At 40.4% G+C, this 12,491-nt stretch overlaps 1 protein-coding gene across 2 annotated transcripts in view; it reads right to left on the minus strand.

Annotated features, from left to right (window-relative positions):
- LOC120516506 (SLX4 interacting protein) overlaps positions 1–12,491 on the minus strand; it is a 183,771-nt gene that overhangs the window by 49,641 nt on the left and 121,639 nt on the right. For both annotated transcript variants that reach the window (XM_039738217.1, XM_039738218.1), the window contains one exon: positions 2,880–2,957. In XM_039738217.1, coding sequence (XP_039594151.1) covers positions 2,880–2,957 — 78 coding nt within the window. The remainder of the gene's footprint in view (positions 1–2,879; positions 2,958–12,491) is intronic.

Below are 12,491 nucleotides of genomic sequence, written 5' to 3' on the forward strand. Positions count from 1 at the left end.
GGTCAGGGCAATCAGTCCATTACTTCAACCGGAGCACGCCATACCTTCCTGTCACGTGACCGTGGCGTACTCCCGGTCATAAGGCACAACAGAGCCGATAAGTCCCCCCACAGCGACTCCTGGTGGCGCCCAAGGTATCCAGCAGGGCTGTGAATAAACACCACAGAGTCCATAAGGCCCTGCTGGACCTCGGAGCACGATCCCGCTGTCTGGAGAGCTCCTCCTGTCGGCCTGGGGGTGCGGACCGGCCTCGGAAGCCGGCAGTCTTCCACAATATATATATATATATATATATATATATATATATATATATATATATATATATAAACTGCTCAAAAATTAAAGGAACACTTTGAAAACACATCAGATCTCAATGGGAAAAAGAAATCCTCCTGGATATCTATACTGATATAGACTGGGTAATGTGTTAGGAACGAAAGGATGCCACATCGTTTGATGGAAATGAAAATGATCAACCTACAGAGCCCTGAATTCAAAGACGCCCCAAAAATCAGAGTGAAAAAATTATGTGGCAGGCTAGTTCATTTTGCCAAAATTTAATTGCAGCAACTCAAAATTGTACGCAGCACTTTGTATGGCCCCTGTGTTCTTGTATACATGCCTGACAACATCGGTGCATGCTTCTAATGAGATGACAGATGGTGTTGTGGGGGATTTCCTCCCAGATCTGGACCAGGGCATCACTGAGCTCCTGGATAGTCTGAGGTGCAACCTGGCGGTGTCGGATGGACGGAAACATAATGTCCCAGAGGTGTTCTATTGGATTTAGGTCAGACGAGCATGGGGGCCAATCAATGGTATCAGTTCCTTCATCCTCCAGGAAACTGCCTGCATACTCTCGCCATATGAGGCCGGGCATTGTCGTGCACCAGGAGGAACCCAGGACCCACTGCACCAGCATAGGGTCTGACAGTGGGTCCAAGGATTACATCACGATACCTAATGGCAGTCAAGGTGCCATTGTCAAGCCTGTAGCGATCTGTGTGACACTCCATGGATATGCCTAAACAAGACAATCATTAAACCCACCACCAAACTGCTCATGCTGAATGATGTTACAGGCAGCATAATGTTCTCCATTTCTTCTCCAGACCCTTTCACTTCTGTCACGTGCTCAGGGTGAACCTACTCTCATCTGTAAAAAGCACAGGGCACCAGTGGTGCATCTGCCAATTCTAGTATTCTATGGCGAATGCCAATCGAGCTGCATGCTGCTGGGCAGTGAGCTCAGGGCCCATTAGAGGACACGGGGCCCTTGGGACACCCTCATGAAGTTTTTCTGGTTGTTTGGTCAGAGACATTCACACCAGTGGCCTGCTGGAGGTCATTTTGTAGGGCTCTGGCAGTGCTCATCCTGTTCCTCCTTGCCCAAAGGAGCAGATACTGGTCCTGCTGATGGGTTATGGACATTCTATGGCCCTCTCCAGCTCTCCTAGAGTAACTGCTTGTCTCCTAGAATCTCCTCCATGCCCTTGAGACTGTGCAGGGAGACACAGCAAACCTTCTGGCAATGACACGTATTGATGTGCCATCCTGGAGAAGTTGGACTACCTGTGCAACCTCTGTAGGGTCCAGGTATCGCCTCATGCTACCAGTAGTGACACCGACTGTAGCCAAATGCAAAACTAGTGAAGAAACAGTCAGAAAAGATGAGGAGGGAAAAATGTCAGTGGCCTCCACCTGTTAAACCATTCCTGTTTTGGGGGTCATCTCATTGTTGCCCCTAGTGCATCTGTTGTTAATTTCATTAACACCACGGCAGCTGAAACTGATTAACAACCCCTCTGCTACTTAACTGACCAGATTAATATCCCATAAGTTTCATTGACTTTATGCTATACTCTGATTAAAAAGTGTTCCTTTAATTCTTTTGAGAAGTATATATATATATATATATATATATATATATATATATATATATATATATATATATATATGCCAGCAACACTCATGACAATGACAAAACAATTACATTGTCAATCAAGTTACGTTATTATTAAAATGCTTCCTTTTCTTTTTACTTCTCTGCTGCCAAGCGCAGGTATTTTGCTATAGATATATATATATATATATATACTGTATATATATATATATATATATATATATATATATATATATATATATATATATATATATATATATATATATATATATATATATATATATATATATATATATATATATATATATATATATATATATAGATAGATAGATAGATAGATATGAGAACAACACTGATATCAATGACAAAACAATTACATTTGCAATCATGTTACGTTATTTTTAAAATTTTTCCTTTTCTTTTTCATAACTTCTTTAACACACTACTTCTCTGCTGCGAAGCGTGGGTATTCTGCTAGTGTCTTATAAATGTAAAAGTCATACTGTTGTGTTTTTATGAATACAGAATAAGAGAAGAGTAAAAAAGACCAGTTAATTAAATGAGAACAATTGTTAATCGATTACATCATTGATTGTGAATCTGGTTGGAACAAAAACCTTCAGCCACAGTGGGTCCCCAGGACTGAGTTTGGGAACTACTGTTTTAGAGGAACACATCACCCAAAAATAATCATTTTTGTTTCTGTTATTTATACCGCCTTTTTTGTAGTCATGGACAAGGAAAACGCTAGCTTTTGAACTGAAGCCACACAAATTAATTGGTCAAGAGTCTTGCCCTGTTTTAGCTTGTTCCTTGGTTGCCATGATGCTTTGCATAATATGAACATTGCAGAGAGTAGTCTGAGAGAGGTTTACAATTAGAGATTACAAGTTTAAGATACAAGAGCCTAGTGATAGCATCCCATGCTCAAAATAGGCCAATGAAAGCCAGCGACTGTCTCATGTCATATACTCGCCTCTAAGTCTTTCCTTCACAATGCATCTGAGGCTGATGTGACGCTTCATAAAGTAGGCAGCAAGGCGAAATCGATCTCCTGTGAAAGCAGCAAGAAACAGAAATATTAGGGAACTGTTAAGGCAAATCAGGACAAATTCTACAGACACCCTTTTATTTAGCACTGACATGCACCACCGCCGGCCTGAGCATTTATTCTTGTTAGCTGCCATGCATGAGGCTGTCAAATCTCATAGCCTACAGCATGCTGTAACACCAATGTCTACTGTTAAAGAAATCAGTGTTGTGCCGGTGACTTACATAACTCAACAAGGCCCATCTAGCGTATGCTCCCCCACCACCCCTTGAGCAAAAAAAAAAAAAAATACATCTGTTTGTTATTTTTGTTCAGAAATACAGTTCATTGTTTAACTCTTACCCATGCTGATCTGTTGCAAATAAGGGAATCAATGCAGAACAGATTATTGCCTGTTTATATGACTTCAATTTTGGAGATTTTAGCTACACATCTGATATCAACAAGTATAAGGATGTTGCTTATTACTGAATGCACTTTATGAATGATTATTTTCAATTCACGCAAATATCACACTCTTCCCATACCCTCTATAAGCACATTAGGCATTAAAAAATTACTTAAATAAACAGTTCCATTAAACCGGTCCAAGACCACTTAAAAGGTTTGGTGTTCAATTTGTAACATCACTACACCCAGTTTTAGGAGTGAAGTTCAGAGAGAGGTTCCGTTTTAATCACAAATTTTTTAATTGAACATCAGCAAAACAATCCAGACAATCACCAATGAGATAATTCAATTTCTTTGATAAGGCAAAAAAACAAAACAAAAACAAACTTTATTTAGAATGATTAATTAAATGACACAGGGATGCAAGGTTGACCTATCAAGTCCTTAATTTATTATCATCTCTTTTACAGCATTGATAAATTGGTATCTGCATTGCTCTGTCAAAGCATGGTGTCATGCGAAATGTAAATTCTGGTCACGTTATAAGGTGATGCCACCAACCTGAACCACTGTTGACATTTGCACATAGGGGTCTTTAGGGTGACAGACAGGAAATTTGGAATCCAAACATCTAAGGTCTCACAGGATTTGTTCAGAATCCTGGAGATTTTGAATTTCCAGCTGTGTATGGAAGAAGTGGAAGTGTGAAAATGATTTTATGCAGTGGAACCAGCTATGGACTCTCAGAGTAGTTGCATTTATTTTGGTATATCAGCTAATAACCTTTGGGATGGAAATGTAAGAATCTGGTCAAACGCTAATTGCGATGCTACTTCTATGCCTAATGGCAATTTGCAGCTGTGCTTATCAGCACTTTAAAACAAGTGATATATGTGTGATCCAACTGATGGAGGCTTGGGTTTCTGTGGTCAACATGGTGCAAGAATGCTCCAGTTTACCAAGAAGCTTTTCTCTAGTAAACACCAAATTGGGAGGGCCTCGGCTGGGAAGCCACTACGCTGTAAAGTCTGGGGAAGAGGGAGCACATCCAGACCATTACTTCCCCTGGAGTGCTGGAGGGCAGCCCCCCGGTTTGCAGCACTGCCACGGGTTTAGAACATGTAAGCTCAACCCTGCTGGGGCAAATGCCTGGAGAACTGCTGAGCCCTTGTTTGAAGCACTACTGCCACACCCAGAAGTGCTGCCGGAAGCAGGTCAGTAAGCAGCTGGAATACCGCTGGGTGCCTTATAAAAACAACCACTACTCCGACAGCCAGAGTCGGGAGTATGTGGACGAAGCTTGCTGAAGGTGGAGTAGAGGTAAGATAAAGAAGAGTGTTTGGTGCTTTATACTGTGTTGCTGCTGGGGAGCAAGGTAAAAGCGTTTCATAGCTCTGAAAAAACATGTGTTGTGTCCTGGACTTCTGTCTCTGCTTGTCTGTGTAGGATTGGGGCAGCTGGTGTGCACCTAGGTGGTCCACAACAGGTACAGCACCACTATTTCCTTATTCTTATAAATTCAATCAACACATGCGTGAGGGACAGGGACTGAATTAATGGCCTTGTGTTTAAAAGTTCATTATTTTAGGTGAAAAGTCACCACGGTACCATAAAAAGACAACTTCTTGAAGAGAATGGTGGCAGCTGACAAAAAAAGGTGATTGCTTCATGACAATTTCTTGATAACCTGCTGGACACATGTATACTGCGCATTACCCAACAACTGAGTTTTAATACCATTAAAATAAGCACAAAAAGCCCTGCTTGTTCATCTGGATGTGTTTTTTTTTTTTTAAACTGAAGACTGACGACCAGAAAACTGCTTCCTGCCTTTGGAGAAGCCGAAATAATTAAGGAGTCCAGCCTGGAGATACTAGGCATATATTCATTACAGTCTGGATGGTGACCTCCTGCACCCCCACACACAAATATTGAGTCCAGAGACCAGTCGGCATTTGAAACAAAACCATTTTCTTTCAGAAGGAAAGCCCTGTGCTCCATTCTGCAATTGAAAGAGGCAAACATTCATTTTTTTTGTTCATCTTTCAGGTTTAGCACACAGCAGAAGCAGCAGCGTGGGAAAAATCTACCCAACACATAAGCTAGGTCAATGATGGAAAATTGTCGCCTCAGTATAACGGCATGTAAACCCAAACGCACGTTTATTAAAAATAGACAGATTGTCTAATTTTCATTGCAGGCTAACTGCATCTTTACAAGCGATTGAATCCATCACCACAGTGCCAGGACATGTGAGAAAACCAAACATGCAGAAAAAGCAAAGCATTTAGAAAAATGTTCAAAGCTTTCTCAGGTAATGGAGTGAGAAAATACAGATGTTGAGTGGTCTCAGGAAGCCATCTGTAAATATACTGCTCAAAAACATGAAAGGAATACTTTTTATTCAGTGTATACTGTAGCATCGAGGAGCAACAATGAGATGACCCCCAAAACAGGAATGGTCAGTGGCCTCCACCTGTTAAACATTTTTCCCTCCTCATCTTTTCTGACTGTTTTTTCACTAGCTTTGCATTTGGTTATGGTCAGTGTCACTACTGGTAGCATGAGGCGATACCTGGACCCTACAGGAGGTTGCACAGGTAATCCAACTTCTCCAGGATGGCACATCAAAACGTGCCATTGCCAGAAGGATTGCTGTGTCTCCCAGCACAGTCTCAAAGACATAGAGGAGATTCCAGGAGACAGGCAGTTACTCTAGGAGAGCTGGACAGGGTGGTAGAAGGTCCTTAACCCATCAGCAGGACTGGCATCTGCTCCTTTGGGCAAGCAAGAACAGGATGGCACTGCCAAAGCCCTACAAAATGACCTCCAGCAGGCCACTGGTGTGAATGTCTCTGGCCAAACAATCAGAAACAGACTTCATGAGGGTGGCCTAAGGACCCGACATCCTTTAGTGGGCTGTGTGCTCACTGCCTCGCACAGTGGAGCTTGATTGGCATGTGCCATAGAATGCCAGAATTGACAGGACCACCACTGGTGCCCTGTGCTTTTCACAGAGGAGAGCAGGTTCACCCTGAGCACATGTTACAGACGTGAAAGGGTCTGGAGAAGCCATGGAGAACGTTATGCTGCCTGTAACATCGTTCAGCATGACTGGTTTGGTGGTGGGACGCATAGACCTCTAAAGGCTAGACAATGGCACCTTGACTGCCATTAGGTATCATGATGCAATCCTTGGACCCACTGTCAGACCCTATGCTGGTGCAGTGGGTCCTGGGTTCCTCCTGGTGCACGACAATGCCCGGCCTCATATGGCGAGAGTATGCAGGCAGTTTCCTGGAGGATGAAGGAACTGATACCATTGATTGGCCCCCATGCTCGTCTGACCTAAATCCAATAGAACACCTCTGGGACATTATGTTTCCGTCCATCCGACACCGCCAGGTTGCACCTCAGACTATCCAGGAGGTCAGTGATGCCCTGTTCCAGATCTGGGAGGAGATCCCCCGGGATACCATCCATCGTCTCATTAGGAGCATACTCTTCAACCCCACGACATTGTCAGGCATGCATACAAGCATGTCAGTGCCATACAAACTACTGAGTACGATTTGGAGTTGCTGAAATAAAATATTGTTAAAATGGACTAGCCTAACAAATCATTTTTTCACGTTGACTTTCGGGGTGTCTTTGAATTCAGCCTTCAGTAGGTTGATAATATTCATTGAATGATGCGGCATCCTTTCGTTCCTAGCACATTACCCAGTCCATATCAGTAAAATCTGATGTGTTTTCAAAGTGTTCCTTTCTTTAATTTTTGAGCAGTTTATTTTTACTTTTTCAGGTAATAATAAGACACTCTTTTTAAAATAACATGGTAATTTTAAGTATTGTTGGTTAAGCCCCAGAGTGTGAATAGCACAAATGCTGACCAGCATTTCAAATTTTATCAATCTAACATAATGAGCATTGGCATAGTTGCTAGCTGTTGCCTGAAGAAACTATTCATTACCTTGGGCTCAAATCAATCACTATTTTCTGTGCAGTTTAAATATTCTTCCAGTGCCTCCGTGGGCTTTTCCCCTCGCATTCTGCTTTTTTCTCCTTCAGCTAACACACATGCATGTTAAGTCAAATAGCAACGTTAAATTTACCTTGTCTGTAAGTGCAAGTGCAAATGCAGGTGTCTGAAATACTGGGCCTTATGATAAAATGCAACAAACTTCAGTATTAGATCCTGCCTTGAACCACATGGGATTGACAATGTTTCCGGTGAAATGTGTCCAGGGTCATTCACAAGCATGAGAGCGATCAGTTCAGTTGTCTCTTACTAGTACGCCGTGAATTGTTTAGTGCTACACTCACAGGAGTATAAAAGGTCTAAAAAGGAAGACGTGGTGAAAGGAAGAAATTGAGGGGACAGAGAGAAGGTGGACAAAGGAGTGTTGGCAGAGGTGTTCCAAGAGTGTATAGGCCCTGCTGATATTGCAGATCAGGGATGATTGTGGGCTTCAGGGATCCTGCTGGAATAATGGAGGTGGCAGGACAAGATAGTCAGGCTCAGTTAATGTTATGTTCCTACAGTGAGAATTGAAAGAAAAGACAGATGGTCCATAACACATTTCTAATTTTATTTAAAAAAATTGCAAAACTTTATTCAAGGAAGTTTCGCCAGCCTTGTTTAATATTACTAGCAAGCACGGTTAATTTTCTACTGCACTGGTAGCACCTCCTAAGATTTTCCTACTCTGTGTAGTGTGCCCGTGTGAAAACCTAGAGAGCAAATGAGTAGCACAGGATCTTACAGTAATGAGCTGTTGTGACTGGAATCTTGTCCCATGACTTCAGCATACCATTGTACATAAGTAGGAGATTTTCCTAATAAAGAAATAAAGATGCCTGGGAGAAAAAAAATGCATAGTGCCTGCAAAACATAATGAAAGGGATGAAGAAGTATATATCTACAGTGCCCTCCATAATGTTTGGAACAAAGACACATTTTTCCTTGATTTATCCCTCTGCTTCACAGTTTAAAATTACAAATTAAACATTTCAGACATAACTTAAAGTGCAAATAAGCTTTCATTTAAACATATTTGGACACATTTCAGTCACACAACACTTTTTGTACACTGTCCCCTCATTTCAGGGCTCCATAATGGTTGGGACAATTGGTGTCACAGGGGTTTGTGATTCCTCAGGTGGGCTTTATTGCTTCATAAGATACCTCAGCCTGCTTCTATCCTTTAGAGTCTGAAGCTGCCATTGTTCAACATGAGAACAAGAGCTGTGCCAATGAAAGTCAAAGAAGCCATTATGAGGCTGAAAAACAAGAAGCAAACCATTAGAAAGGATGACCAAAATCAACTATCTGGAATATCATGAAGAAGAAAGAGCGCATTGGTGAGCTCAGTGATCACAAAGGGAGTGGTAGGCCATGGAAGACCTCCACAGCTGAGAATAGAGGAATACTCACAATGATAATGAAAAAGCTCCAAACTGTACAATATAGCAGTTGGTTAAATTAAGGAAAAATGTGCCCTTGTCTCAAACATTGTGGTGGGCACTGCATATAAAACAGTTGTATTTATACAGTGTTTTTGGCTCAAATACTTTGAAGGATTCTGTTATAGAAAAATAAACTGAATTCTGCAGTGAAGTACACCCATCAGTCACCCAAGGCCAAAAAAGCCATTAGCACTATAATAAGACATGATGCACGGTGAGCCACAGCCACTTTTCACGACACAGAGTTACTCAGGGGTTTCAGGAGTCCAACTTGAATTCATCACAATGAAACAAAAAAGCATAGCAAAAAATGAAATGCTGTGAAGGTAGGCAAATGGTTCTGTGTCAATTTTACAGCACTTTCAACATAAGAAAAGATTTGTGTACTGATTTCTGCTATTACATTAAAACAGCAGAAATCTGAGTCACAAAATTAAATTAACTACAAATACTGTGGATCTATACTGTATATTAATTAACCAGTTTGCTATTGCTGAGCTGATGTATTTGTGGCTTGTATGTGGTGAACATAACCAGCATACATGCCTTAAGACGGCTTCAAGTGGTCCTAAGAATGAATTTCAGCTGAGAAAATATCCGCTTGCACAAATCTGTCAAGCCAGAGACAGTTAGCATTGTCATTGCAAAATACTTCAGGCAGTTTAATTGATCTGGAAGTGACTCCACCATCTGAAAAGAAGCATTTACATCCTCCTCTGTTTGCTGATGTACTGTGTGCAACTTGCAAAACTCCATCTAAAGTGCAGAGATCTGTAGGTTCAGAAACTGTCCTCCTTGCCCACCCATTGAAGCACCATTAGAGGCAGATCATTCAAATTAATTACATCCAAGGCTGACAAGACATAAATAAATGTGATGAAGTTAATGGAAATCTTGAAATCCATCAAAAGATTCTGATTTGAGCCTCACATGTTGACATCTCTTTCAGTACCTGAAGTAGCAAAATGCCCCAGGGCTCTGTGTCAAAATAAAATGTTTGGTGACAAATACTTCCCTTGTTTCATAGAGTTCATTGATAGTCTGTTAACTAATTATTGCCTAATGTATGCTGGAGGCAAAAATTACTCATTTACTTTTATGTAGTAAGACCTTATAAAAGACTTCCTTTGGTCTTCATAACACTTATAAAATATCAGTAGATGGGTTTCGTGAACCGAGGTTCCACTGTATATATATATATCTGTATATATCAAATTTGTGGGTGTCCTTTCAAGTACTTAATATTAAATACAATGTTATAGGAACACACCATTTTTTTACATAAGAGGTAGAAACATTTTAAAAACAAACATTCTTCTTAGCTTCTCTCATCTTCCATAAATATCTGTCACTGAAGTAATATTGGTTGGTTTTGAGGAAGATATCCTTAGTATTTCTAAATTCTGCCAATAAATTTCAAGGAATCTACCTCTAAATGAGCTTAGAGAATGATGGAAAAAGTACCCCTTATTTACACATTGAGATGGAATGGACTTCAGCCATCCTTAAACTTCAATGTAATAATTTAAATGAGATGTAGTGGAGCGATGTACAGCTGTCTAAAGTTTATCTAGAACAAGATCCAAACCCTGAATGATGTCATCAAGAGTCTCACCACAGCATTTTATGTTATAACACCTGGGGGGATAACATTATGCAATGAAATGAAAATTTCAGATCGTTGATTAGTCAGAAAAATCCTGCATGCTTTCTAGTCATCGCTAAAGCACCAACAATTGCAACTGCAAACATGTCACTGCTTCAAGCTCCTAAGTCTTTAAAATGTTCCATAATGGCTTTAGTCAAATCATGTTGTAATGCAACAATTTGTTGCTATTTGACATTGCCTAGGATTTCATTGACATGCCATTCATAATTCTCACAAACATCTGACATACAACAGTCCCTATAAATTATTGTTTCTTCTTTGGTTTAAGTATAAAATACATTTTTGGTCATAAAGATGACTTCTTTTATAAATACTCAGTATAGGAAGTTGTTTCCATGTTTAGCAGTATAATGAACAACTATCTATCTTGCTTCTAAGAACAACTTCTAACAGCAACTACATTTCTCATAACACTTCTCTGCTTCCCATATTTGGAGAATATTCAGTTAGTAACTTTATTGGTGTCTTCTATCTAAGTTCTCTGATGCAAAGTTTCAAATTGCTTCTGCATACTAGATGTTTGCCAGATCGCACTCTCAAAGTACAACGTACACATAGTGCAAAAGTTTTCTTATTGAAAACCAAATTTTATGCAGTATCTTATTGTTTAGGAGGCCTTTGTGGTTGTCTAAACATGTCTTTATTCACAAAGTATTGCCTGCACGTGGCTGATAAATTTAATTAACAGTTCAGTCTCCACCAGAAATTCATTATAAGTAGTAGAGTCAAAATTGTCACATTAACAGAGTACATTAAAGTTCTTACTTGCCTGTGCTAATCAACATACAACATGTCACCACTATTCTGTACCATGACTGCCAAGTATAATTACTTCACCTTGAAACTTTCGTATTCCTTACCTCAAATAAACAGTATGTATTCTTCACAACAAGTTTGGCCTAAACAAGTCAGCACAGCAATGATCTGAAATCCTATTAATCTAAAATAATAAACCTTATCAGTAGATATCCCTCAGTATAGTCACACAATCTCAACATTCAGATTTAAATTGTATAGCCACATCACATAATAGTAGTGCATACACTGTATGTACAGGAATGTATACTGTAAGTAGGAATCAGAATGCCCACAAAGAAGTCCATCAACTTTATCAAAACTGGGTAGAAGACACATCATCAGCCTGGCTCAGTCTGGGTCTAGCAGCTCCAAGCAGAGAAAGGAAGGCAGCTTAATTTCCCAGAAAATATCACTACCACTCTTCCACCACCCATCCATGGTGTTAACATCGAAGTCTGCAAAACAAGAGGTCCTGTTGGAACTCACTATACCTTGAGAAGACTGAATGAATGAAGCCAATGCACACAAGAGGGGCTAAATATGCAGATCTTGCTAAATCGTGCTGCACGAATGGTTGGAGAACCCAATGTGAGACAGTCAAAGTTGGGTGTTGGGGCTCTGCATGCCATTTGTTACAGTGAACTCTCAAACAAATAGGAGTAAAAGGACTGTGGTGCAGAACAACCACCATGAACATCCTAGAGGCTGCAGAAAAGGCCTTACAGAGTCCATGGGTAAAGGGATCCATGGAGTAGTGTAGCACTTGAACATAAGTTGGGGGCTGATCACTCACAGCTGGTTTACCAGGCGAGGGTGTAGGATGATTAAATACCTGAAACACACCATCAGTGAAGATGTGTCCAAGCAGTACCAGAAGGTGCATTCTAGAGCTATATAAGAAGTTAAACTTTTGGTTGTCATCTGTAAACTGCTTTGTTTAAAAGTGTCGCAAAAGTAATGAAATCCACGGCTGCCTCATAGCTCTCAGCCTCCAGTTTGGACTTGAGGTTTGGAATTTACATATTGTCTTCTTGTTCACATGGGCTTCCTCCTAGAGTAAAAATTATGCTGAATGCTCAAATTGAGTCTCTAAAGTGCTGTAAACTAGATGTTTGGTTGTAATTGACCACCAAGGGCAAGTAGATAATCAATATGTTCTATAGGACATAATAATGATATCCTATCATGGATGTGTCACTGATCCTGCGTGG

The sequence above is a fragment of the Polypterus senegalus genome, chromosome 16, assembly GCF_016835505.1.
Source record: "Polypterus senegalus isolate Bchr_013 chromosome 16, ASM1683550v1, whole genome shotgun sequence".
Lineage (NCBI taxonomy): Eukaryota > Metazoa > Chordata > Cladistia > Polypteriformes > Polypteridae > Polypterus > Polypterus senegalus.